Source organism: Colobus angolensis, unplaced genomic scaffold (genome assembly GCF_000951035.1).
Source record: "Colobus angolensis palliatus isolate OR3802 unplaced genomic scaffold, Cang.pa_1.0 Scaffold208, whole genome shotgun sequence".
NCBI classification, from domain to species: domain Eukaryota; kingdom Metazoa; phylum Chordata; class Mammalia; order Primates; family Cercopithecidae; genus Colobus; species Colobus angolensis.
Window position 1 is genome coordinate 737,247 of NW_012115244.1, and position 25,549 is coordinate 762,795.

A 25,549-nucleotide genomic window follows, 5' to 3' on the forward strand; every position below is an offset into this window, starting at 1 on the left:
AAAAAGAAAAAGAAAAAACCCAACTCTAAGGTCATATAAACATCCGTACTTTGCTTCCCCTATTTAATATATTGTAGCCATCTTAGCCCTTGCACATAAACTTTACACTAAATCTATTTTGTGAATATTTTGGTTTACTTGATTTTAACTGCAATTTTGGGTTATTTGTGAATCACACTGCTCGAATACTCCAGTCAACTGAGCGCTAATACGCCAAGAAGGAGATTCCCATCCCCTGTGTAGAGACAGTTACGTTGCTGAGTACTACCTTTTTGCTGGTGGACTGTCCATTGCTTTTGCCGTCTTGTTCATGGTTCCAATTTCCTGTCACTTGGGGAGACTGTAAAATAATTTCTTCTGGAAACAACACTTTTAAAACAAAAAAAGGTAAGAGCATAGGTATAACTAAAAAGCTAAAAAAAATTAATAGAGGTTGTTTATGGCTGACCTTAAAGTAATTAATATTCTATTCCCTTCCTTTCTTAACCTGCCTGTTACACTGTTTCTAAATCAGAGCATTATTAGCACTGCATATTCTTCACAACAAAGCCATTTACTCGCCCATCTGCAAAAACAAAAATGAATTACATTTATGAGGGGAAAAGCGAGCAAGATGAATTTATTTTCAGTTATTTAAGCAAGCTATTATTAGTTATTCACTAAACTGAAATAGTAAGAAAAGACTAAAACTTGACAGAAAATTAAAAACATGACTACAACAAAGTTTTACTCCTAATATTATGACTAAAGAAACTATTTTACATAAAATTGTACATGAAGCCTATAAAAATACTCTGTGAAGATGTAACACTATCATTCTATAAAAATAATACCTTTTACACCTAAGTGGATGACTTGTTCAAGTGCAAAGTGACACCGTCTGCTTGTAGTCCTGCCAGGAAGAAAACCACATAAAATAACTACCTTTACATTCAGAACTATTAAGGCGGGCACACAGTAATGCACATTTGATTATACAACCTTTAAGTCAATAGAAAAAAAATCACAGCAACAATCCAGCAACCAATGAAATAGAGAACAGAAAAACACTAGAGAGGATGGGCGCAGTGGCTCATATGTGTAATCCTAGCACTTTGGGAGGCCGAGGTGGGCAGATCACCTGAGATCAGGAGTTCCAGACCAGCCTGGCCAACATGGTGAAACCCTGCCTCTACTAAAAATACAAAAATTAGCCGGGTGTGGTGGTGGTGCACACCTGTAGTCCCAGCTACTCGGGAGGCTGAGGCATGAGAATCACTGGAACTCGGCAGGCAGAGGTTGCAGTGAGCTGAGATGGCACCACTGCACTCCAGCCTGGGTGAGAGTGTGAAACTCTGTCTAAAAAATTTTTTGTAAAAACCACTAGAGAATACCAATGAAGCCCCCTCAAAAAAAAAATAAATAAATAAAAGCATGTGACAAAATCCCACACCCATTCTTTTTTTTTTTTTTAATTTTGAAATTTATTTTTATTTTTATTTATTTATTTTTTTGAAATGGAGACTCACTCTGTCACCCAGGCTGGAGTGCAGTGGTGCGATCTCGGCTCACTGCAAGCTCCGCCTCCCAGGTTCCTGCCATTCTCCTGCCTCAACCTCCCGAGTAGCTGGGACTACAGGCGCCTGCCACCACGCCCAGCTAATTTTTTTTGTATTTTTAGTAGAGACGGGGTTTCACTGTGGTCTCGATCTCCTGACCTTGTGATCCTCCCACCTCGGCCTCCCAGAGTGCTGGGATTACAGGTGTGAGCCACCACACCTGGCCCCATATCCATTCTTGATTAAAAACTCACTAAAATAAGAATCTATCTCCTCAACCTGATAGAGGGCCACTATGGAATCTACAACCCACACTGTACTAACTCATTCAGGACTGACAGCCCTGCCCCCAAGACCAGGGATGAAGCCAGTGCATCACTTCTCACCAATTCTATTCCACACCGGCACAGAAGTTCCAACCGGTGCAGGAAGGCAAGGGAAAACAAATACAGAGCATCTAAATAAGAAAGGAAGAAGTAAAACTGTCTTTGTTTTGTTTTGTTTTGTTTTCAGACAGAGCCTCGCTCTGTCACCCAGGCTGGAATGCAGTAGGGTGATCTCAGCTCACTGCAACCTCCGCCTCCTGGGTAAGTGATTCTCCTGCCTCAGCCTCCTGAGTAGCTGGGATTACAGGCGCCCGCCACCACGCCTGGCTGATGTTTTGTATTTTCAGTAGACACGGGGTTTCCCCATGTGGGCCAGACTGGTCTCAAACTCCTGACCTCAGGTGATCCGCCTGCCTTGGCCTCCCACAGTGCTGGGATTACAGGCGTGAACCACTGCATGCGACTTGAAACTGTCATTCTTTGATGTACGACTGTATATGCAGAAAATCCTACAGACTTTATGAAAAGCTACTGGAGCTACTGAGTTTAGGAGACCTGCAGGATACAAGGTAAACAGACAAAAATCAACTGCTTTTTATAAATACTAGAAACAAGCAATTAGAAACTTAAGTTAAAATTACTGTTTATAATAGCCATTTAAAAACTTTAAATAGGTATAAATCTGACAAAAGATACATAAGACCTATACACTGAAAAGTATAAAATCTTGCTAAAAGAAATGAAAAAAGATGCAAATAAATAGAGAGACATACCATTTTCCAGGGCTAGAGGGCTCATTATTATTAAGATTTCAATTCTCCCTTAAACCGACCTATAGATTCAATGTAATCCCAATCAAAATCCCAACATGCTTTCTGTAGAAACTGATATGACCTAAAATCCATAGAAGAATAAAGAAGACCTAGAATAGCCAGACAACTCTGAAAAGGAACAAAGTTGAAGGCTTGATACTACCTGATTTTGAGACTTATCATAAAGACATATATCATACACTATGTTTGTGTTCCCCTCAGCTTCATACAGTGAAACTTCATCCCCAATATGATGTTATTGGGTATGAGGAGTTGAGGCCTTTGGCAAGTGATTAGGTTGTGAGGGTGGGGCCTCAAGAATGGAGTTAGTGCCCTTACACAATGGGGCACAGAGAGCTCTCTCATCCCTTCTGCTGTGTGAGGACACAGGGAAAAGACAGCCGCCTATGAACCAGGAAGCAGTCTCACTAGGACACTGAACCTGCTGGTGCCTTGACCTTGGGCTTCCCGACCTCCAGAGCATGAGTAATACATTTCTGTTGTTTATAAGCCACTCCATCTATGGTGCTATGCTAATGCAGCCTGAGTGGACTAAGACAGACAATAAGACCCTGTAATGTTAGTGTCAAGACAGACAAGTGTACCATAGGGAACAGAACAGTCTGCAGAAACAGATCAACAAATATTTGGTTAGCCGGGTGTGGTGGCTCACGCCTATAATCTCAGCACTTTGGGAGGCTGAGGCGGGCGGATCACGAGGTCAGGAGATCAAGACCATCCTGGCTAACACAGTGAAACGCTGTCTCTACTAAAAACACACAAAAAAAAATTAGCTGGGTGTGGTGGCGGGCGCCTGTAGTCCAAGCTAGTCAGGAGACTGAGGCAAGAGAATGGCGTGAACCCAGGAGGCAGAGCTTGCAGTGAGCCGAGATCACGTCACTGCACTCCAGCCTGGGCAACAGAGCGAGACTTTGTCTCAAAAAAAAAAAAAAAAATTTGGGAAAAGGTTTTTTTTTTTTTTTTAAACAAAGGTACAATAGTAATTCATTGGAGAAAGGACAGTTTTTTCATCAAATAATGCTTGGACAACTGGATGTTTATTCCACCCTCCAATTTCCATTCATACCCCACAAATAATTTGCAAAGCTTAATGAAATAGATTATAATCCTAAATGTACAGGTTAAAGCTGCCAAGTTTCTAAAAGAAAACAGGATAAAATCGTTGAGATCCAAATTAAAGATTTCTGAGATGCATCACTAAAAGATCTGTGAAAGAAAACATTCATAAACTGGACTTCACCAAAATTAATAATTTCTGCTTTTCAAAAGGCACTATAAAAACAATGAAAATACAAGCTGTAGTCTGAGGAAATAGTTGCCCAGACACATATCTGATAAAGCACTGTACTGAAACTATACAAACATCTCTGCGAACTCAATCATGAGAAAACAATTTTTTTAAATGGGCCCAAAGACTTGAGGAAAGACTTCAACAAAGATTTTGTACAAATGGCAAAAAAGCACATAAAAAGATGTTCAGGGGCCGGGTGAGGTGGCTCACACCTGTAATCCCAGCAATCTGGGAGGCCAAGGTCGGCAGATCACGAGGTCAGGAGATCAAGACCATCCTGGCTAACATGGTGAAACCCCGTCTCTACTAAAAATACAAAAAAATTAGCCAGACGTGGTGGCAGGCGCCTGTAGTCCCAGCTACTCTGGAGGCTGAGGCAGGAGAATGGTGTGAACCTGGGAGGTGGAGCTCGCAGTGAGCCAGGATCGCGCCACTGCCCTCCAGCCTGGGGGACAGAGCAAGATTCTGTCTCAAAAAAACAAAAAACAGGGCCAGGCACGGTGGCCTGTAATCCCAGCACTTTGGGGGGCCGAGGCGGGTGGATCATGAGGTCAGGAGATTGAGACCATCCTGGCTAACACAGGGAAACCCTGTCTCTACTGAAAATACAAAAAAATTAGGCATGTGTGGTGGTGGGCACCTGTAGTCCCAACTACTCAGGAGAGGCTGAGGCAGGAGAAAGGCTTGAACCTGGGAGGCGGAGCTTGCAGTGAGCTGAGACCGTACCACTGCACTCCAGCCTGGGGGACAGAGCGAGACTCTGTCTCAAAAAAAAAAAAAGAAAAAAAAAGATGTTCAGCATCACTAGTCATTAGAAAAATACAAATTAAATCCACGAGATACCCCTTCACACTATGAGAATCAGCTCTGTTCTAGAGTCAAAGTAGGTCAAGGAGTCCAGGCCTAGACGTCGGCTGTAGTCTCTCCGGCTGCCATGATGGGGGCTGTGTGCCTTCTACCAGTGTTGCTGCTCCCTATGGCCCCAACCAACCCTCACGCGTCATCCAACACAGCTGCCCCTCCCTTCCCATTCCTGGGCCTTCTCATGGCACTCACATGCTGGGGTCTCTCATCTTGCACAGCAAACAAAAAGCACCCCCTCCTGAGCCTCCTCCTGTATCTCTTTGGTCACCAATTTCTCTCGCTCTCTCTCCATCCTACCCTCCCTGCTTTCATGGGCAAATGCCTTAAAAAAGGAATCAACGACATTTGTCCATTTCCCCGTAGTCCATTCACTCATTCTCAACACATTCCAATCTGGCTGTAGCCCAAATACTGCCGATTTCTCAAACATAAAAAGCACTAATATTAAAAAAAAAACTGATAAATTTGACTATATTAAAACTAGCACCTTCTGTTAATAAAAAGACATATATTTATATATATCAAAAAATATATACATAGTTTTTTGAGACAGAGTCTCACTCTGTCTCAGCTCACTGCAACCTCTGCCTCCTAGGTTCAAGCAATTCTCCTGCCTCAGCCTCTCAAGTAGCTGGGACTACAGGCATGTGCCATCAGGCCCAGCTAAGTTTTGTATTTTCAGTAGAGATGGGGTTTCCCCATGTTGGCCAGGCTGGTCTCAAACTCCTGACCTCAAGAGATCCGCCTGCCTTGGCCTCCCACAGTGCTGGGATTACAGGTGTGAGCCACCGCACCCAGTCTCAAAAGACACTTTTTAAAAAGCTAAAAGACAAGGAACAAATCTGGAGAAGATATGTACCTAAGAATACTTTATCATAAGGAATACAGAAAGGACTCCTACAACAATGAAAATCAGATAAATTACTCAATAAAAAAGAGGGCAAAAGACGCAAGCAAGCATTTCATGGAAGATGAACATTTTACAGTCCACAGACAAGAAGATTCTCAGCCCTGTAAGTAAGCCAGAGAAAAGTAAATCAAGACCATCATGAGATGCATTACACACCTACCAGAGTGGCACCAATTAGGAAATCTAACAAAATCAGATTGCAGGGAGGGCACTGATCAACAGGTTGTTATATACATGGATACTGGAAGTCATTGATGCAACCACTCGTAAAGCTGGAAACAGGAATATACCCCAAACCCAGCAATCCCACTCCCACATACACAGCGGCTCTAGGAAAAGCAGGAAACAATAGTAACAGGAAACAGTGAAGATGTCCATGTCCATCAACAGAAAAACAGAGGGTATTCACACAACCGCCAACTAATGAACAGTAGTTACAGGCAACAACACAAAGACATCTCAGGAACACAATGTTTAGTGAAAATCTGCAGCTCCTAGGAACCAAATACAGCAAGTTACTCCTTTTCTAAAGTTCAAAAGAATTAAAACTGAAGAATACACTTTTTGTGCATGACTAGTTAATGGTTTTGTGGAGGAAGAAAAAGTCAGCTGGGTGCCAGGTCACAGCACCCCTCATCTGACAAGAAAACAAATAAAAGTAAGGAGCTGGTAGCTGACAGTGACAGTGAGGCATGAACCAAAGATCCAGTGCACGTGAGGTCTGGGAAAGAATGAACATGCAAATGTATGCACCTTTATATCCCAAAAAATAGTTGATAATAAAGCTAGAAACACGGGGCATGCAAAAATGCTGTAGGAGCCCACTTCATCCACGAGGCCTCTACACGTCAACCACAGGTGTGGTGGGGGCTCCTATGTCACTACTTAGATGTCAATGGCCATACTCGAGAGAAGACTGTCCAATCAAAGATAAAGAGACAAATTAACTGGGCATGGTGCCTCATATCTATACTCCCAAAACTTTGGGAGGCTGAGGCAGGAGGATCGCTTGAGCCTAGGAGTTTATGACCAGCCTGGGACCCCATCTCTATTAAACAAACAAAAAAAGATGGCCGGGCGCGGTGGTTCACGCCTGTAATCCCAGCACTTTGGGAGGCCGAGGTGGGCAGATCACAAGGTCAGGAGTTCGACACCAGTCTGGCCAATATGATGAAACACCATCTCTACTAAAAATACAAAAATTAGCTGGGTGTGGTGACAGGCACTTGTAGTCCCAGCTACTCGGGAGGCTGAGGCAGGAGAATCACTTGAACCTGGGAGGCGGAGGTTGCAGTGAGCCAAGATTGCGCCACTGCAATCCAGCCTGGGCGACAGAGCGAGACCCTGTCTCAAAAAAAAAAAGACATTTGAAAGAAGACTCACTAAAAGCATTACCTATTATATGTGAATTCCACATCCATAGGTTCAAAGTTATAGGCTTGTTCAAATTCTGGATTAATTTTAAGAGTTACATCTTCTTCATGAATCTAAAAAAGAAACAAACAATATACCTGATTTCTTGGAATAATGTGATACCTATATCCAGCAACACATCATCAGAAATTCATTCTACAGCTTTGAGCTAAAATTTGATACCTATCTGCAAAATTAGTTGAAAAGGATTAAATCATGACATTCAATTATACAAACAAGAGGAAATGGATCACTACACTCAAACTTATTGAACTTCTATTCGCTGGGCTGTAGCCTCTCCTAAGGCTCTGAGAATAGAGAATGCATGGGAGGTCACTGACTCCATAGGACACAAACAAAACCACCACAAGTGTAGCCAAGTGTTACCTACTGTAAGGAAGCCTCGATAAGAAGGTCTGCCAGGTGCAGTGGCTCACACCTGTAATCCCAGCACTTGGGGAGGCCAAGGCGGGCAGATCACCTTGAGGTCGGGAGTTTGAGACCAGCCTGGCCAACAGGGCGAAACCCTGTCTCTACTAAAAACAGAAAAAGGAGCCAGGCGTGGTGGTGGGCACCTATAATCTCAGCTACTTGGGAGGCTGAGGCAGAAGAATCTCTTGAACCTGGGAGGTGGAGGTTGCAGCAAGCCAAGATCGTACCACTGCACTCCAGGCTAGGTGACAGAGTGAAACTCCATCTCAAAAAAAAAAAAAAAAAGTCATTACAAGACTTCTCCTTTTAGTAGAAAAGCCCTCCAGCTAAAGCAAGATCCTGCATGATCACTTCTGCATATTCTTTCCTAGATAGTGTGGGTAGAAAAATAAGAAGGAAAGCCCTGATCCAAAAGGAGCTCAAGCTCTTCTCCAGGTAGCTCAGGCAACAGGGTGAGTTTCCTGAGGGTCAGGGCTGACACCAGCAGAGGGTCAGGAAGCTACACCCCGGGCTGGCTTCCAGCTCCGGGAGGAAGGGAAGCAACAGTGGTACAGGGCTGTGGGATCGTTTCCCCTGAGGATGAGGAAGACAGACCAAGTCCTCACTGTACACAGGAGACATGCGTTAGTCTACTTGAGAAGAGGAGGAGGTCGCATCCAAGAGAGCCTGAAAAGACGAAAAGAATTTTTGGAGCTCAAAAAGATAGGGAAGGTCATTTCAGATGCCAGGGTTTGATCAATGGCATGGAGGCCCAGCCATACGGCTCAGGAAGCAGGGGTGGAGGCAGGCAGGTGCCTTCCTCTTGAGATCTCTGGCTCTGCTTCTTTGGAGGTTTGGGTATGCAAGGCTTCCTTTCTTGGCACAGCTGGTCTACTATTTGGAGGCTAAGATGGTCACTCGGCCATCTTGGGCTCCTCATGTCAACTTGATCAATAGCAAAAGTGGGTAATGGACAGCTGGCGAGGTCACGTCACTCGTGTCTCACATCTCAGTACACAGGCGACGGCCTAAGTCATTACAAGATCTCTGAAATCCTGCCAAGATTTTGTCTTCTGGGAAATACCCCATTCTATGAAATCAGCCACAGCATGGACCCTGCAGGAAGGTGTAGCCCAGAGTGACTGCGGCAGCAAAGGTTGGAGGCTGCCTCTTCTCCAGATCCTTACCAGGCTCTTCTAGCTCTCTCAGTCCTTCTTCCCTCTGACAGTAAAGGCTCTGGCATTCTCCATTCAAGTTTTCTACATTAAGTAATGTGTCGCTTCATCTTCTCTGATGCACAGATAAAGCACCTCCCTTCTCATGCAGATCCCAGTATCGCTCCCAGTGCTATGCTTGGTACATGACCAGTAAAATCCAGCCCAAGAGTCACAGACCACCCCATGCAGAACCATCTGGAGCACTAGGAGCTACTTAAAGCCAAAAAAACCACCTTCACACAAACATCAGAGCTGCAAACTTGTAGGTGTATTTTTCCTTTCAAGGTTTCCACTCTGCGAGCTCTTCCAGAATACATTCAGAATGCCCAAATATAACTCAGTGCAAACATCATGACTTACATATAACCTAAAAGATAAATGTTTTACGTGGTTGAAAATTACAGTATTAAGTTTCCTTTATGCATCAAAAATTATTTAAAGATTCACTGTATCTTCACATTTTCCAAAATAGCCAATGCATATGGGAGGACCTCCCCAAGAGCTGTGGGGAGAATGTTACCTTTCCAACCGGTCAGAAGAGTGCGTCCAACATGAACTCATTAAGAGAGTGTGCTCTCACCTCAGTCACGTAGCTGATGTATTCAACGGCATGTCCACTGTACTCTTGAGTTTTTAAAATCAGTTTATCACCTAGTTAAAAAAATATATTACCATGTTTAAAGCTAATACAAAATCACAAATTTCTGTGCTGTCCTGTAAAATCCAACATGAGGAAGTTCAATAAAACATTACTGGGGTCAGGTCGGGCATGGTGGCTCACACTTGTAATCCCAGCACTTTGGGAGACCGAGGCGGGTAGATCACGAGGTCAGGAGATCGAGACCATCCTGGCTAACAACACAGTAAAACCTTGTCTCTACTAAAAATACAAAAAAAATTAGGTGGGCATGGTGGCGGGCACCTGTAGTCCCAGCTACTAGGGAGGCTGAGGCAGGAGAACGGCGTGAACCCGGGAGGCGGAAGTTGCAATGAGCCGAGATTGCGCCACTGCACTCCAGCCTGGGTGACAGAGCGAGACTCCGTCTCAAAAAACAAACAAACAAACAAACAAAAAACATTACTGGGGTCAACTGCTTACAAATAATGAAATACAACAAAGAGGCCTGGCGCGGTGGCTCACGCCTGTAATTCCAGCACTTTGGGAGGCCGAGGTGGGCAGATCATGAGGTCAGGAGATCGAGACCATCCTGGCTAACACAGTGAAACCCGTCTCTACTAAAAATACAAAAAATTAGTCGGGCATGTGGTGGGCGCCTGTAATCCCAACTGCTCAGGAGGCTGAGGCGGCAGAACGGCATGAACCCGGGAGGCAGAGCTTGCAGTGAGCTGAGATCGCGTCACTGCACTCCAGCCTGGGCGACAGAGTGAGACTCTGTCTCAAAAAAAAAAAAAGAAATACAACAAAGAAACATGCTTGATGTACATAGGTTGCTGATTTTTAGTGAAATTCTAACCCAAAAGAAAGAAAATGCGATAATGTGACTGTCATATTGCCAGTTAAAGAGTATCTTTTCTCTCTTAAGTGTGGTTTCTCTGCTAGTCTACCTAGGGAAGCACGCGAGTAACAAACACACCTGTGTACAGAGAAGGTCTCCCTTCAGCCAGCCCTGGGACCTCCAGAACCAGCAGATCCCCATTCCTTCTTAAGACGATCCCGCTCATGTTATACTCTTTCAGTTCCATTTCTGCATAAATCTCCTCAAGCCACAGCAAAGTCGAAAACTTCTCCTTGTAATTTGACATGTTCAGAAGCTGGAAAACACGCAAATGTATACGATACAAAGTCAGTGACAGCACAGCGGCACACTGGAAAGCTACAAAGTCAGCGACAGCGCAGCGGCACACTGGAAAGCAGCAGCTCTGCACCGGGGAAGTCCCAACAGCTCCAGTTCAGCACATGGCCCCCCAGGTAGGGCGATTCTCGCCAGAGTCTGCTAATGCCTCAGTACGTTTCCCGGCCTTCAGCATGAGGGCCATGAGGCTCCAGCACACTCCCTGGCCTTTGGCATGAGGCTGTGAGGCTCCAGCTGGTGGTGTCCCTCCCTGCACTGCCCAGCACTGTCCACCCTCACTGCTCTTTTTCAGGTTGTCCAAGTTAATTCTGGAAAGGCAGAATTTGGCTTCCACAGAACATCTGTGAAAAAAGGACAAACTTCCAGGTCTGGCCAAGGTGGACTAACAAGGGCCAGATTTACCCTTGTACCTGAAAAACACTTAGAGACATAGAAATAAGAAATGATGGTGTTTAAACAATGAACATCATGCAGCACAGGACTGTGATCCCAAGACTGGGGAAACAATCCATGGAGGCCCCATGACTGACCCACCTGCACCCGCACAGAGCTCCTAGGCCCAGCACAGAGGACTCAGGGGAGCCGCATGGTCTCTGAGGAGAGGAGCTCTGGTCTATGGGGCTGGGTGTTGGGAAGAGAAAGCAGCACAGAGTGGTCTGGAGGGGTCAGGGGACCGACTCGGGACCATCAGTTTAGCACTGAGGAATGCACGAGACACCACCCTGCAAGACCCACTGTGGGGCCAGACCAGGGCCTCAGCATGAGGTGGGGGAAAACTCACAGCAGCCTGCCCGGAATCAGAAAGTGGGAGGGCAGAAAGTGTGTCTGAACACATGGCGGCTGAAAATTTCCAAATTTGAAGAAAACTCAAGGCCACATATTCAAGAATCCCAATTGAGCACAAGAACAGGAAGAAAAGAATCTCTACCACCACACATTGTAAACCAAATCTATTAATATCAGTGATAAAAGAAAGAATCTTAAAAGCAGCTAAGAAGAAACAACGTCATGTGCAGAAGAGCAAAGATAAGAATTAAAGCAAAAGAACCCCATAAGAAAAACTAAAAAAATACTTAGGAGATGAATGAAAACAAAAACACAACATAGCAAGACTTACGGGAAAAGCATGAGCAGTGCTGAGGGAATTTGTGACCATGAGTGCTGATTCCCATGAGCACTGCAAGGAATTAGACAAAGGAGAATAAACTAAACCCAAAGACAGAAGAAGGAAATAAAGATTAGAGGAGAGATGAACAAAAGACAGAACTGAAAAGCAATATAGAAAACCAGGAAAACAACAGGTTGGTTCTCTAAAAAGATCAACAAAATTGACAGACTTTTAGTAGATTAACTAGAAAAAAGAGAAAGACATAAATTACTAAAACAAGATAGGAAAGTGGGAACATTACTACAGATTCTACAGAAATAAAAAGGATTATAAGAGAGTATAAGCAATTGTACACCAATACCCAGGTGAAATGGACAAATTCCTAGAAACACAAAACCTACTAGCACTAAACCATGAAGAAACAGAAAATCTGAATAGACCGATTACTACTAAGGAGGTTAAAGCGGTAATCAATATTCTGAAAAGGAAAACCCCAGGACCCGAGGGTTCCAAAGCTAAATTCTACCAAACATTTGAAGAATAACTAATACCAAACCTTCTCGAACTTTTCCAAAAAGATTCAAGAGGAGGGAACACTCTGACTTGCTCTTATAAGGCCAGCATTACCCTGATCCCAAAGCCAGACAGAGACACTTCATGAAAAGAAAACTACAGACCAATATGAACACTGATGTAAAAATCCTCAACATGATACTAGCACACAAAACTCAGGAGCAGATGAAAAGGATTAGCTGGGTGTGGTGGCTCATTCCTGTAGTCCCAGTTACTTGGGAGACTGAGGTGGGAGGATCGCGTGAGCCCAGGAGCTTGAGGCTGCAGTGAGCAGTAACTGAGCCACTGCACTCCAGCCTGGGCAACACAGCGAGACCCTGTCTCAAAAATACACACATAAAAGGATTACACCCTATGATCAAGTGGAATTTATTCCTGGAATGCAAGGATAGTTCAGTATCTGAAAATCAATTACTGTAGCAACACACATTAACAGAAGGAAAGAAAAATCACATGATCATCTCAATACAGAAAAAGCAACTGAATTTTCTTTTTTTTTTTTTTTGAGACAGTGTTTCCCTCTGTCACCAAGGCTGGAGTGCAATGGTGCGATCTCAGCTCACTGTAACCTCTGCTTCCTGGGCTCAAGTGCCTCCCAGGTAGCTGGGATTACAGGTGCATGCCACCACGCCTGGCTAGCATCTGACAAAATGTAACACCCTTTCATGGTAACATTTAACAAACCAGGAAGAGAAGAAAACCAGGCTGGGTGCAGTGGCTCATGCCTGTACTTGCCTGTAATTCCAACACTTTGGGAGGCCAAGGCAGGAGGATTGTGAGACCCCATCTCTATGATATACGAAAGTTAGCCAGGCATGGTGGTGTGCCCCTGTAGTCACAGCTGTGAGCTGTGATTGCACCACTGCACTCCAGCCTGGGCCACAGGAGAGCCTGGCTCAAAAAAAAAAAAGAGAGAGAGAGAGAGAAAGGAAAAGAAAAAGAAAGAAAGAAAAGAAAAGAAAGAAAGAAAACGACCAAAAGTCATATATGAAAAACCCACTGTTAACATCACACTCAGTGGTGAAAGATTGAAAGCTTTTCCCATAAGATTAGGAACTTCCAAGAGAAGGATGCCTGCTTTCACCACTCCTATTCAACATGGTACTAGAAGTTCTAGCCAGAGCAATTAGGTAAGAAAAGGAAATGAAAGGCATCTAAACTGAAAAGGAAGAAGTAAAATTATATGTTTGCAGATGACGTAATTTTATATGTAGAAAACTCTAAAAGATTCCACAAAAAACTGTTAGAATAAACAAATTCAGCAAAGTAGCAGGGTACAAAATCAAAGGACAAAAAGTATCTTCATTTCTAAACAACAATGAAGAATCTGAAAAGGAAGCTATGAGAGCAATGTATTTACAACAGCAGCAAAAAGAACAAAATACTTACAAATTAATTTACCCAAAGAAGTAAAAAACATATACAAAGAAAACGACAAAACACTGCTGTAAGAAATTAAAGAAGACATAAATGTTAACATATTCCATGTTCATAGCCTGGAGGATCCAATATTGTTAAAATGTCCATACTAACCAACGCAATCTACAGATTCAATGCAATTCCCATCAAAATTCCAATGACAGGCCAGGTGCAGTGGCTCACATCTGTAATCCAAAGCACTTTGGGAGGCTGAGGCGGGAGGAACACTTGAGGCCAGGAGTTTGAGACCAGCCTGGGCAATGTAGTGAGACCTCGTCTCTGGGGAAAAAAATTCCAATGGTGTATTTTGCAGAAATAGAAAAACGCATCTTAAAATTCATATGAAACATCTTGAAAAGCAAAATAAGGCCGGGTGTGGTGGCTCAAGCCTGTAATCCCAGCACTTTGGGAGGCCGAGACGGGCGGATCACGAGGTCAGGAGATTGAGACCATCCTGGCTAACACGGTGAAACCCCGTCTCTACTAAAAATACAAAAACTAGCCGGGCGAGGTAACGGGCGCCTGTAGTCCCAGCTACTCGGGAGGCTGAGGCAGGAGAATGGCGTAAACCCAGGAGGCGGAGCTTGCAGTGAGCTGAGATCCGGCCACTGCACTCCAGTCCGAGCGACAGAGCAAGACTCCGCCTCAAAAAAAAAAAAAAAGAAAAGCAAAAGAAATTTTGCCAAAGAACAACAAAGCTGGAGGACTCAAATTTCCTGATTTCAAAACTTACTACAAAGCTGCAGCATCAAAACATCAAGTTGGTGGCTGAGGAAGGAACTGAGGAGCACCCTCCAAGCCCAGCAGACCTGGGTCCCGAGGGAGAAGCTGAGGAGCACCTCCCCATCCCAGCAGACCCAGGTCCAGCTTTTTCTGCCACTTCCTTTCAATGAACCATTCAGGCATTTGCCTGCAAACTCAAAGTGACTGGGGGAGAGAGGACTGCACTCCCGACTCATGGCATCCTCCCTGCCCAGGATCTGGGAGTAAAACATATCTGAACTTGTTTCTATCATGGCAATGGATTGAATTTGCCCCTTCCAACCCAAGAACCCAGCGCTGCCCAGGCCAGGTTTTCCCTGGCATTGAGGAACATTAAGATTGGGCTCCCAGTGCCAGATGGTCAGGCAGGCATAACCTGGACACAGGTCAGACAAGAGCCACTGGGGCATCTGCCAGAATAAGCTAGTTTCCTGTGTGAGAAACCCCTGGTCATAGGGCATCAGCCTGTCCTCCTGGTAAAACAAGTATCCCCTGAAGGGTACATGGTGAACACCCAGGTCCCATTCCCTTCATTCTCCTTAGGACAGAGCTGCCAGTTGCTCTGGCACTGGAGCTCCAGTTTAGCTGGGGACTCTCAGAACACCTCAAAGCCCTACAGAAAAAAACCCTCCTGGACAAAGGGCAATGTTCTCCCCTCAAACTGTCAAATTTCATAGACTTTTCATCCTTCTTGGACTTTTCTTCTCCAGACACCCCACTCAGAACATGCTCCTCTGTCTCTCATATGGTTGGGGACCTGGGCTCTCCTCCCCTGGACCCTTGCCCTGCTGGCTCTGTCAGGGTGATGTTAAGAGGCTGGAACGCTTCTTGCTCATAACAAGGGCCTCCTAGTCTAGCGAGAGAGGCTGAGTTGATGGCACAGGTATCCCCTCAGTTCTTCTGCTCCAGACCCCAAAGGCCCTGTGTGTGACTCCCAGTGAAGCTGTGGGATACCAGCCCCTGGAGCACAGCAGGTCTGGCAGTGTACCTCAGGGCCAGACAGTGACCCTCATTATCCCAGCTACCTGTAACGAAAATGAGCCAGATGAAGATCTGAACCTGAGAAGGAACTTCCTGGCTTTGTCAGAAAACAAGAGCATTAGAAGATGCAAACACCCCACAGGCCATCAGACACTTCCTACCTCTGCAAGTAATGGCTGGAAAGTCAGGATGTCAATTTTTTGTTCCACACATTTTCTAAGTCTATCTGGGATTGGATATTGTGGAAGAAAACTTGGAAGTTGTCGTCTTGAGTTCCTTAAAAAATTAAGTTCACAAGTTAAAAACAAGTCTTTATCGCCAGGTATCACTAGACATTCTTTTTTTTGAGACGGAGTCTCACTCTGTCGCCCAGGCTGGAGTGCAGTGGCGCGATCTCAGCTCACTGTAAGCTCTGCCTCCCGGGTTCACGCCATTCTCCTGCCTCAGCCTCCCGAGTAGCTGGGACTACAGGCACCTGCCAGCTCGCCCGGCTAATTTTTTGTTTTTTTGTATTTTTAGTAGAGACGGTGTTTCACCGTATTAGCCAGGATGGTCTCGATCTCCTGACCTTGTGATCCGCCCGCCTTGGCCTCCCAAAGTGCTGGGATTACAGGCGTGAGCCACTGCGCCCGGCCTAGACATTCTTACCTAAACATCCTGTCCTATTTTAGGGAGACCAAAGTTCATCCACTCACTGAAAAGAACTGATATATGAACAGCTGGTCTAAGGCAGTGGTTTGAAGCTTTTGTTTTAGCTCTGGGATCCTTTCCTTAAACAGTTCCCATGAGTCTACTATTTGTAAACAGGTAAGTGTAGCTGCACAGGCTGTGGGAAAACAGGGCTGGAACCCCCAGAATCTGCTGGAACCAGGAGTTTGAAAACAGCTGTTTTTAACATTCTATGAGCTGAGCTCTTCCTACTGTATTTGTCATCAGGACTCCATCTGGGCCTATCCCTGCAAAGCACACATTAGGAAAAGGCTGCTCTGTCTGGGTCCTGCCTTCGATTTGTTTTGGTTGTTTCCCAGCCTGTGGTTTCTCTGGATGTTCAGGATGAAGAACATTGCTGCTCTGGAGGCAAGCCCAATGCAGCAACAGAAATGACAGGAAAGGGACAGACAGGAGAGAAGCCAGGTGAGAACAGGGAAACTAAAAGTCAGAGTAAGGTCGATAAACCTCAATTCAGAGAATAAGGATGTTGGCTGGACCTTTATCCCTCATTCCCTCCTAGCTCTCCATTTCAGTGCAGTCTCACCCAAAAGACAAGCCCACGTTGCTCTCCATATTCCATTCACTGTCATCTCAATTTGGGTTCCACTGGCTTAGCCCTCAACAGGAGAAACGGGGTGAAGACTCCCCGTGGTTTGTGCCGAGGGTTATGTCAGTGCTCACGTGTGAGGTGTATTTGGAAAGCATTGATTACTAACATGAACAAGGTAAAGGGAAACCAGGATGATCACTACAGGCTTAGGTCAACAGCCTGAACAGCTAACAGAATCACATGGCCTCAACAGACACGCTGGATTAACAAAATGTGGTTGCTACCATGATGGGTGGCTAGAAACTCGGCTGGGAAGGTGCTTGACTACAGAGCACCCAGAACAGATCTGCTGAGTGAACGCACTGCTCTAAGAGCCAAAGCTGCCTAGCACTGGGGGTCCTAGCAGGAAGTACAGTGCCTGTGACAGGCGGCCACGGATGGACAGCTCTGGAAGCAGGCACCCGCCAATGCCCGCATGGGCAGGTCCAGACACCTGGTGCTCCAGGTGTGCTTGAGCCAACCCAGGTCAGGCACTCTGGGTCACCAACCTGACCGGCAGGAAACTAATGTCCTTGTTTTAGAGATGCTCCCACACAATATGTTAATATTCACAGGGAAGTAACTGACCGGGGGTTAAAATCCTTGTGACTGTTGCTTTGTGTATTTCACTCTTTGTGTTAAGCCAAATGCTAACCAGAAGGCTGCTTGGTGTGTCACTAGATGAGAACCAGGGATCCTCCAAGCCTGCTATAACTAAAACTCGATCCTCGGGGACTCTACTCTGCCTGGCAGCCGAGGGACCTTCCTGCTCCTTTTCTGGGTTACATCCCTACAGCCCCCTGATGTTGAAACTGTGCCCGAAAGAGTTAAAGAAACCAACGACTAACAGAAATTCTTGAGCCTGCAGGATGGGTGATAAGAAACAACTCCAACGCTGAGACTCCCTCTGCTTATGACTTCAAAGGACTGGCTGAGATCAGCTGGAACCAAAATGGACAACTGGAGTTTGTGCAGAGCTTACTGACATCGCAGCCTGGATTCCCACCATGTGTGTCATGCGAACTCCCTCCGAACTGGCACATGATCCGTGAGGTAGCATGAAGAGGTAACTACGCACACCCAAGGCCTTTCCAGCCCTCCCTTCTCCTTCCACCAACTACCTATTAATCCCAGACTCTACCCGCTAAACATTTTCTGATAAAATTACTGCCTTAAAGCCAGCACAGAGAGACACATTTGAGCTTGACTCCTGTCTCCTTGGGGGCTGGTTTTCAATACAAAGCTTTTCTTTTCTCAGAAACCCACTGTCGTAGCAATGGCGTCTAGTGCATCAGGCAGTGAGCCCCTTTTTCTCAATAATAACGTGCCCAGGGATGACGACTGCTTATGCACTTACGGAGTGATTGCTTTGTGCCAGGAAACTGCACATTTTACATGCCTGACCTCACTCAACCTTCAAACCACACGAGGCAGGGACTAGCATTTTACCAACAAGAGTAAGGCTCAGAGTGGTTAAGAAACTTGTCCAAGGTCACATAGCTTCTTGGTGGTGCTGCTGTGATTCAGACAATGGTCTAACCTTAAAAGGTAAACAACCACATATTCTTCTCTGGTAACAGGTTTTCCCTTCAGTCTGCAACTTAGTAGAAGTCCGTAATCCCTCATCTTGAACTGTAACTGGGGCAACACGTGATTTGAAATTCAGAATTTCCCAGTATTAGAAAAGTGACCCATCTCACCCTCAGGGGCTCTGGGGTAGTAGCAGAGCTCAAACCCATCAGCTACAGCTGATGGAGGAAATCACATCACATGGGACTAAGTCATTCAACTTTAGAAAAGCCTGCTGTTCAGGGCTTCTTGGTTTTATAACTACAGAAGAGAACACGTGGACGTGAAATGCTTTCCTGAGACAAAACTCCAGTTAAAATCTAGGTGGTCCCTATGTTCCCCAGCCACAAGTCCCAGATCACACAGTTTCTCCTAACTTCATTCTTAAGTGGTACCACATCTTCAAACGGGCTTCGGGTGACCCCACAATCCTGTTGCCCCCAGTGCAAGTGACACCGGGATGCCATGCACTACCCACCATGGCCTCGTCAGGATGGGAGAGGTGGTGGGAGCTGGGTGAGGCCAGCCTGCTCTGAGAGCCACCTTGACAACTGCCAGGGCAGAGTGGGGCTTGAGGGAGTGAAGGCTGTCTTCCTTGGGCTTCACGCTGCTGCTGGGCAGCTGCAGAGACACAACTTGACCTTCAGAGTTCCATGGAAATGCACCCCGTCCCCCAAATACAATCATGGAAAGAGGCTTGAAACCCAGCAGATAAAACTGCCAGACCAAGAGCCACACTCATTTCACTTAGGGTACCTTTTCTGTGTGGTCACAACAACTGCAGTTTTTGCAGATGTTAATGCTTGTGAACTTTTAAGCTTTTTCCAAGAAAATGGTTCGCGCACAGCAATTAGTGACTCCTCCCCACTGATAACATTTACTTCAAGGTATCGCCCAATCAGGAAATCGGAAAAACAAAGCAAAAGGAGCTCCTTGCAGCGGCCAGGATTTCTTGAAAAAACAAAATGAAATTTAGTTTTAGTCATAATTAAGACAAGCAGAGTCAACACAATTTTCCTTTGCACATACAAGAAAAGTGACAGAGCTAACAGTCATCTTTAGTCTTCAATAATTCTTTTTCCAGAGAAAAAAGAGATTTTCTAAAATAAGCTATGCAATTAATATTTTCTCAAGATAAAATTAAGCACCTATGGGCCGGGTGCAGTGGCTCAGGCCTGTAATCCCAGCACTTTGGGAGACTGAGGCATGCAGATCACTTGAGCCCAGGAGTTTGAGACCAGCCTGGGCAACATAGGATGCACCTGTCTCTGCAAAAAATACACAAATTAGCCGGGCATGGCGGTGCGTGCCTGTGGTTCCGGCTACTTGGGAGGCTGAGGTGGGAACTTAGGGAGGTGGAGGCTGCAGTGAGCCATGATCATGCCTCTGCACTCTAGCCTGGGCAAAACAACAAAAAAAATTAAACATCTATGACAGTCTTTTTTGTAATCCTAACATATAAGAATAGGAAAGTTTTGATATTCCCAGCTTTAAGTCAGAATTTTATGACATGACCAAAAACAGTACTACACCTAATGTGCTTTCTGTCCAGCCCTTGCTGTGGCTCTAACCGGGGCTACGCCATCCACACTACACGTTGTGCCCACCTATGATTTTTTTTTTTTTTTTAAAACCTGTTTCCATGTTGTCATAAGGTCAAAAAAAAAAAAAAAAACACTGAAGCTGGCTGCACCTCACACAGCTGACTGTGCACTTGCCACCCACAGCTTGATGTTGATGAGCTGTGATTTCATCAGATTTGTTTTTTTAAAAAATTGAGGATCAGACACCCAGCTGGAAGGCAATCACGCACTGTAGGGCAGCTTAGGCAGGGATGTGGGGACACAGGGAGCTGGAGGACAGGGCCTGTTTGGTCAGTTGAGGTAGCCAACCACACCAGGGAGAGGGGAGGGCTCAAGGTTGGTGACTGGCATCCCAGCTGGGAAAGGACCGTCCCTGCCCCTCCCTCAGCACACTGTGCTGTCCATGCCTTGGCCAAACACCCAGGTGCCAGGATGGAGATGACCAAGGTCCGAGGGCTCCGCTACGGGGAACACGGGCAAGGCAGTGAAGAGGAGCCGATGTGATGTCTCAGAACAGCAGAAGCACAGGGAGCTCAGGCCTCAGAGAGCCTCACAGACGCCCTGTTTTCTTTGTGAGGGTGACAGCAAGGCTGTCTGGTAAGGACCCTCATGAGTGGTGCGAAGTTACAGGATCCATTGCCCCAGGTGGGTCACACTTGATAGCCGGCTTCTAGACCAATGCTTTTTCTTAGGATTCTGTCACATCAAAACAGTCAGGTGTACCTTTTTGTTTTTTTGAGACAGAGTCTTGCTCTGTCTCAGGTTGGAGTGCAGTCATGCGATCTTGGCTCACTGCAACCTCCGTCACTTGGGCTTAAGCGATTCTACTGCCTCAGCATCCTGAGTAGCTAGGATTACAGGGGCCCAAGTAATTTTTGTATTTTTAGTAGAGGCAGGGTTTCACCATGTTGGCCAGGCTGGTTTCGAACTCCTGGTCTCAGGTGATCTGCCCGCCTCAAAGGAGTACCTTTTATAATGCCCAACCTAGAAGTATCAGATAAACTTAAAAAGGCAGCTTTCTTCAGACCTCCAGGCCCTTACTTTCCATCACATATGACCACAATGAAGGTTTTTCCCCCTGGAGGGACAAGCCCCCCAGGCTCGGGCTCTATCATCTGCTTCCTCGAGAGAATGTTGTCTTTTTCTCCATTTTCTCCTTTACAGGTATAATCACCTGGGAAATAAAAATTTTAATACAAAGTTAGACCAAAAGGTAAATTATCTCTAACAGTGCTGGCATGCTTAGTGGAAATGAAGACTCACTCACACACACACACACACACACACACACACACACACACACACACACAGACAGATGCACACAAAAACACAGGGCAAAGTCTCAGATGGTGGCTGGAAAAACATAAACAGAGAGAGCAGCTGGAAGTAGGAAAGGGCTGTGACCACGACTATCCAAGTGCTGGGAAAGAAGGCCCTCCCTGGCGTGCCCAGCAATCTTTCCCTGCTTCGAAGCACTCAGGAGCTGGCTGCCATCTGAAGCACCTCTTGGTATTTGTCAAGCTGCTTTCTGTCCCTCTCCCTAACCTTGTCAGCAAGAGGAGAAGGGCCTGAAGCCGAAGAGCTCAGAGCATAAAGCACTGCAGCTGCCAGGTATTCTGGCCCCTGCTGCCTGCCCTCTGTCCAGAGCTCACAACCCCATGGCCCCTGGCCCGCCCAACCTCATGCAGTGACAGCTGAAACGTCCACTACCTGGAGAGATTCCTCTGTTGTTCACCAAACCGTTCTCTGACATCTGAGAGACTGTGTTTTTTGTGTGGCTATTTAATGAACTAACATTTTCATCTGATGAATTCTCCTTCTCAGGAACAGAAACAAAAGATACCATGGGGCACGTCTGGTCTTTATCCAGCATTTGAAATCTGAATTGTTTAGATTGATCCCAGCCAGCCAGTTTACAGCTGACTAAGTTTTGAGGCATGTCTCCTTTATTCCTGGAAAAAGAAAATTAACCATGAACCCAGCCAGGATTTCTAAAACCAGAATATTCAGTTATTGTAAAACACAGAACTTAATCTAGGAAGTGGTGACTGCAAATACACTTACGAATATAAGTAAAAAGGATATTTTGGGGTAAAAAATTTTGAAAAGACCTTCATAAAGAAAAAAATAAATGACCAAAGTTGGCTTTACAGAAATTATTAAGTCACAGTTTAAAAGCCATTAATGTAGCTTTACAGAAAATGTTTCAGTGGCAAACTCACTCTATCCAGATCACCATGGTTTTACTTCTTCCTTCCTTTAGGGTTCCAAAATGTGTCATCTGTGTAACTTCAATATCACCTTTGTTCTTCAACAAAATGGTTCCATAGAACTGAGTGGCCTCATGAACGGGGGCGGCATCTCTGAAAAAAGAGCCCCAGAAAGATGTCCCTCTGCAGCACACCACCCCTTCCTCACCTGCCTCTGCTCTTAAGGGTAGACTGCTGGTGGGGGCACTCAGAGGACCACTTCACCACAGGCAGGGCTTCCACAAGACTTAGGTTTCTAAGGATGGCAAATCCGAAGGAAGAAAACGACACAGTTCGTGAAGTCTAAGGAAGAAAACGACACACTTCGTGAAGTCTAGAGAAAAGAGAGCAGCCCAGAGGACAGTCACAGGCGATGAGCCTGAGAACTGTGTCCTGAATGTGCTCCCCGGCACTCCCCTACCTCTCGCTCAGGGTGCAGATTTAGGGTGGCATTCTCAGTCCTCTTCTCTCCAGCTACCTTCCAAGGTGGTGGTGGGGGAGGCAATGGGCCTTGCCTATTAGGGCTCCACTAAACTTGCTTTGGAAAGAGTTTTATTGCTTTGAAATGTTTGAAAACAATGAAATAAGTTTTTCTCTTTAGAAAATGAGAAGATGAGATTTTAACTTTCCCTAAAAATGGACCCATTTACTTCTTCTTCTACTGATGACGCAAGCTTGATTCTCCTCCCTGCCTCTCCATAAGCTCTTTCCAGAAGGTAAACCTGCCTCTGCCACTTTCCAATCTGTGGCGCCATAAAAAAAAGGGGTCTCTAGAGTGGCTCCCCACAATTCTGGCCCCTGCTGCAAACTCAGTGAGGTTCCCAGTTACAGAGCAGCTCCTCCTGGCGGGTGCCTGTCCGGCTCTCCCTTCTCCATGTGCCCAGGTGTGACAAGGGAGGTGCAGGGGCAGAGAGTCCACAGCTTTGCTGATGGAGGGGGTGGGGATTTTGCAGGAAGGAGTCGTCAGATGCGACTGCCCAGTCTGTGGCTCATCCCCCACAGGAGAAGCTGTGGAGCTGTTGCATGGGAAGGCTGCAGGACTGAGCGGAGATCAGGAGCTCACCCTTGGCACATGATCTGTTTCTAGAGTGCAGAGGGGCCGCCCCACCTGGGGCCACAAGCTGAGGAACAGGCACCCTGGCTTCCCTGGCTCGCCCATCCCAGCAGCTTCTATTCTGTGGTCAGGAGGCCTCAGTGGGGAAATGCTGTTGGGGAAGAAACAGGTCTTTTTCAAGCATTTCTAGCCTAAAGAGAAGAGTGAGGAAAGCGCGCGTTTGGTGGTGTGCTGTCTCCTTAGTGGCCCTGGTGAATCCCACCCTGGTGAATCCCTGCAGACGCCAGGCCATGCTGCAGGCCCGTGCTTTCTGGGCCTGATGCAAGAATGGGATGCCACAGCTTCTGCCTGGGGACGAGATCAGAGAACAGATGGGAAGCCTGAGGAGTTTACTCAGACACAGGGAGGAGGTGCAGGTCAAGGAACCCCGCCCTGTCTTATGTCCTGGCACCGGCAGGCTCAGCAGACTGAGCTGAAAGCAGAGCTCCTGTGCGTCCCAGGCCTCTGTGGTCAGATGAAGTGCATGTCACATCTTCGCCCACGAGATGGGCCCTAGACACCCTCCCAAAGGAAAGCAGGGTCCAGTGGCGGGGGGGGGAACTGGGCTCTGAGTGCCCAAACAAGCATCTGCCAGTGTGCCATGGGGCGAGGCGCCTAGGAGGCAGAGCCCACCAGGTCCTGTCCCGTTAACACACCCCCACAGCCCCTAGTCCACCTTCCGGCGGCTCCCTTACATAGGGTGCACTGTTCCACACACCCGTGGCTCAGTTAACACAGGGTTGTCCGTCTGCACCCAGAGGCCCAGCTAGGCACCAGATACAGGGCTGGAAAGCAGACGCTTTCCCCAAACAGGACCTGCATTCTACCAGGATCAAAAATAAGTGGACTGATGGAGGAGATGTCTCAGAAGCTCACTGGTGGTGAGTGACGAGTGTGAAAAGAAAATAAAGACTCACAGCCGGGTGCAGTGGCTCACGCCTGTAATCCCAGCACTTTGGGAGGCCGAGGCTGGCGGATCATGAGGTCAGGAGATTGAGACCATCCTGGCTAACACAGTGAAACCCCGTCTCTACTAAAAATACAACAAAATTAGCCGGGCGTGCTGGCGGGTGCCTGTAATCCCAGGTACTCAGGAGGCTGCGGCGGGAGAATGGCATGAACACGGAAGGTGGAACTTGCAGTGAGCTGAGATCACACCACTACACTCCAGGCTGGGTGACAGAGAGAGACTCCGTCTCAAAAAAAAAAAAAAAAAAAAAAAAAAGAAAAGAAAGACTCGGTACCCTACTCACCATGCCAAAAGGAAAAAACTCAGCCAGAAGCTGAGTCATGCAAGAAGCTGCCTTTCCTTTGTCCCTAAGCAGAGAGCTATGAGACAAGGTTAAACATCTTCGTGTTACCTACCTTCTCTTACATCAAGTGCTGATTTACATAACCAACTCTCCCTCCCTGTTCCTTTTCCTTTCCTCTTGCAAATGTTTATCCAGTCATGTGACCATACCCTCTTTCTCCTCCAGCCCACTTTTCTCTTTTAAATATCGAAGACCACAAAATCATCTTCGGAAAAAGGCAAGAACCACAGATTGTTCCTGTGGATTTGTGGTCCTTTTTCCCAGGCATGTCCTTCACTTTGGCAAAGTGAACTTCTAACTTGATTGAGACCTGTCTCACATACCTTTCAGTTATAGGAGAAAAGGCAGGCAGGGAGCGGGTGGGTCAGAGCTGGGGCTGCCCCGCAAGTAGCGAACTCAGGGAAGCCTTTTCATGTCTAGCACACAAAGAACACAGATACAGGAAATCTAATTTATTTATTTATTTTTTTTGATGCGGAGTCTCACTCTGTTGCCCAGGCTGGAGTGCAGTGGCCGAATCTTAGCTCACTGCAAACTTCGCCTCCCGGGTTCACGCCATTCTCCTGCCTCAGCCCGAGTAGCTGGGACTAGAGGCGCCCGCCACCTCGTCCGGCTAGTTTTTTGTATTTTTTAGTAGAGACGGGGTTTCACCGTGTTAGCCAGGATGGTTTTGATCTCCTGACCTCGTGATCCGCCCGTCTCGGCCTCCCAAAGTGCTGGGATTACAGGCTTGAGCCACCGCGCCCGGCCAATTTTTTTTTTTTTAATTGGAGATGGAGTCCGGCTCTGTTACCCAGGCTGGAGTGCAGTGGCACGATCTCTGCTCACTGTACCTTCCGCCTTCCGGGTTCAAGCAATTCTCCTGCCTCAGCCTCCAGAGTAGCTGGAATCAAGGGTGTGTGCCACCATGCCTGGCTAATTTTTTGTATTTTAGTAGAGACAGGGTTTCACCATGTTGCCCAGGCTGGTTTTGAATACCCTC

At 46.3% G+C, this 25,549-nt stretch overlaps 1 protein-coding gene across 1 annotated transcript in view; it reads right to left on the reverse strand.

The window, feature by feature from the left end:
- Nucleotides 1-25,549, reverse strand: part of MOV10L1 (Mov10 RISC complex RNA helicase like 1) — a 70,015-nt gene that overhangs the window by 28,683 nt on the left and 15,783 nt on the right. Inside the window, exons 6-15 of the mRNA XM_011942246.1 lie at nucleotides 22,135-22,275; nucleotides 21,623-21,864; nucleotides 20,954-21,086; nucleotides 19,086-19,280; nucleotides 15,622-15,736; nucleotides 10,399-10,576; nucleotides 9,384-9,454; nucleotides 7,158-7,249; nucleotides 834-892; nucleotides 269-369 (exon numbers count right to left, since the gene is read on the reverse strand). Coding sequence (XP_011797636.1) covers nucleotides 269-369; nucleotides 834-892; nucleotides 7,158-7,249; nucleotides 9,384-9,454; nucleotides 10,399-10,576; nucleotides 15,622-15,736; nucleotides 19,086-19,280; nucleotides 20,954-21,086; nucleotides 21,623-21,864; nucleotides 22,135-22,275 — 1,327 coding nt within the window. The remainder of the gene's footprint in view (nucleotides 1-268; nucleotides 370-833; nucleotides 893-7,157; nucleotides 7,250-9,383; nucleotides 9,455-10,398; nucleotides 10,577-15,621; nucleotides 15,737-19,085; nucleotides 19,281-20,953; nucleotides 21,087-21,622; nucleotides 21,865-22,134; nucleotides 22,276-25,549) is intronic.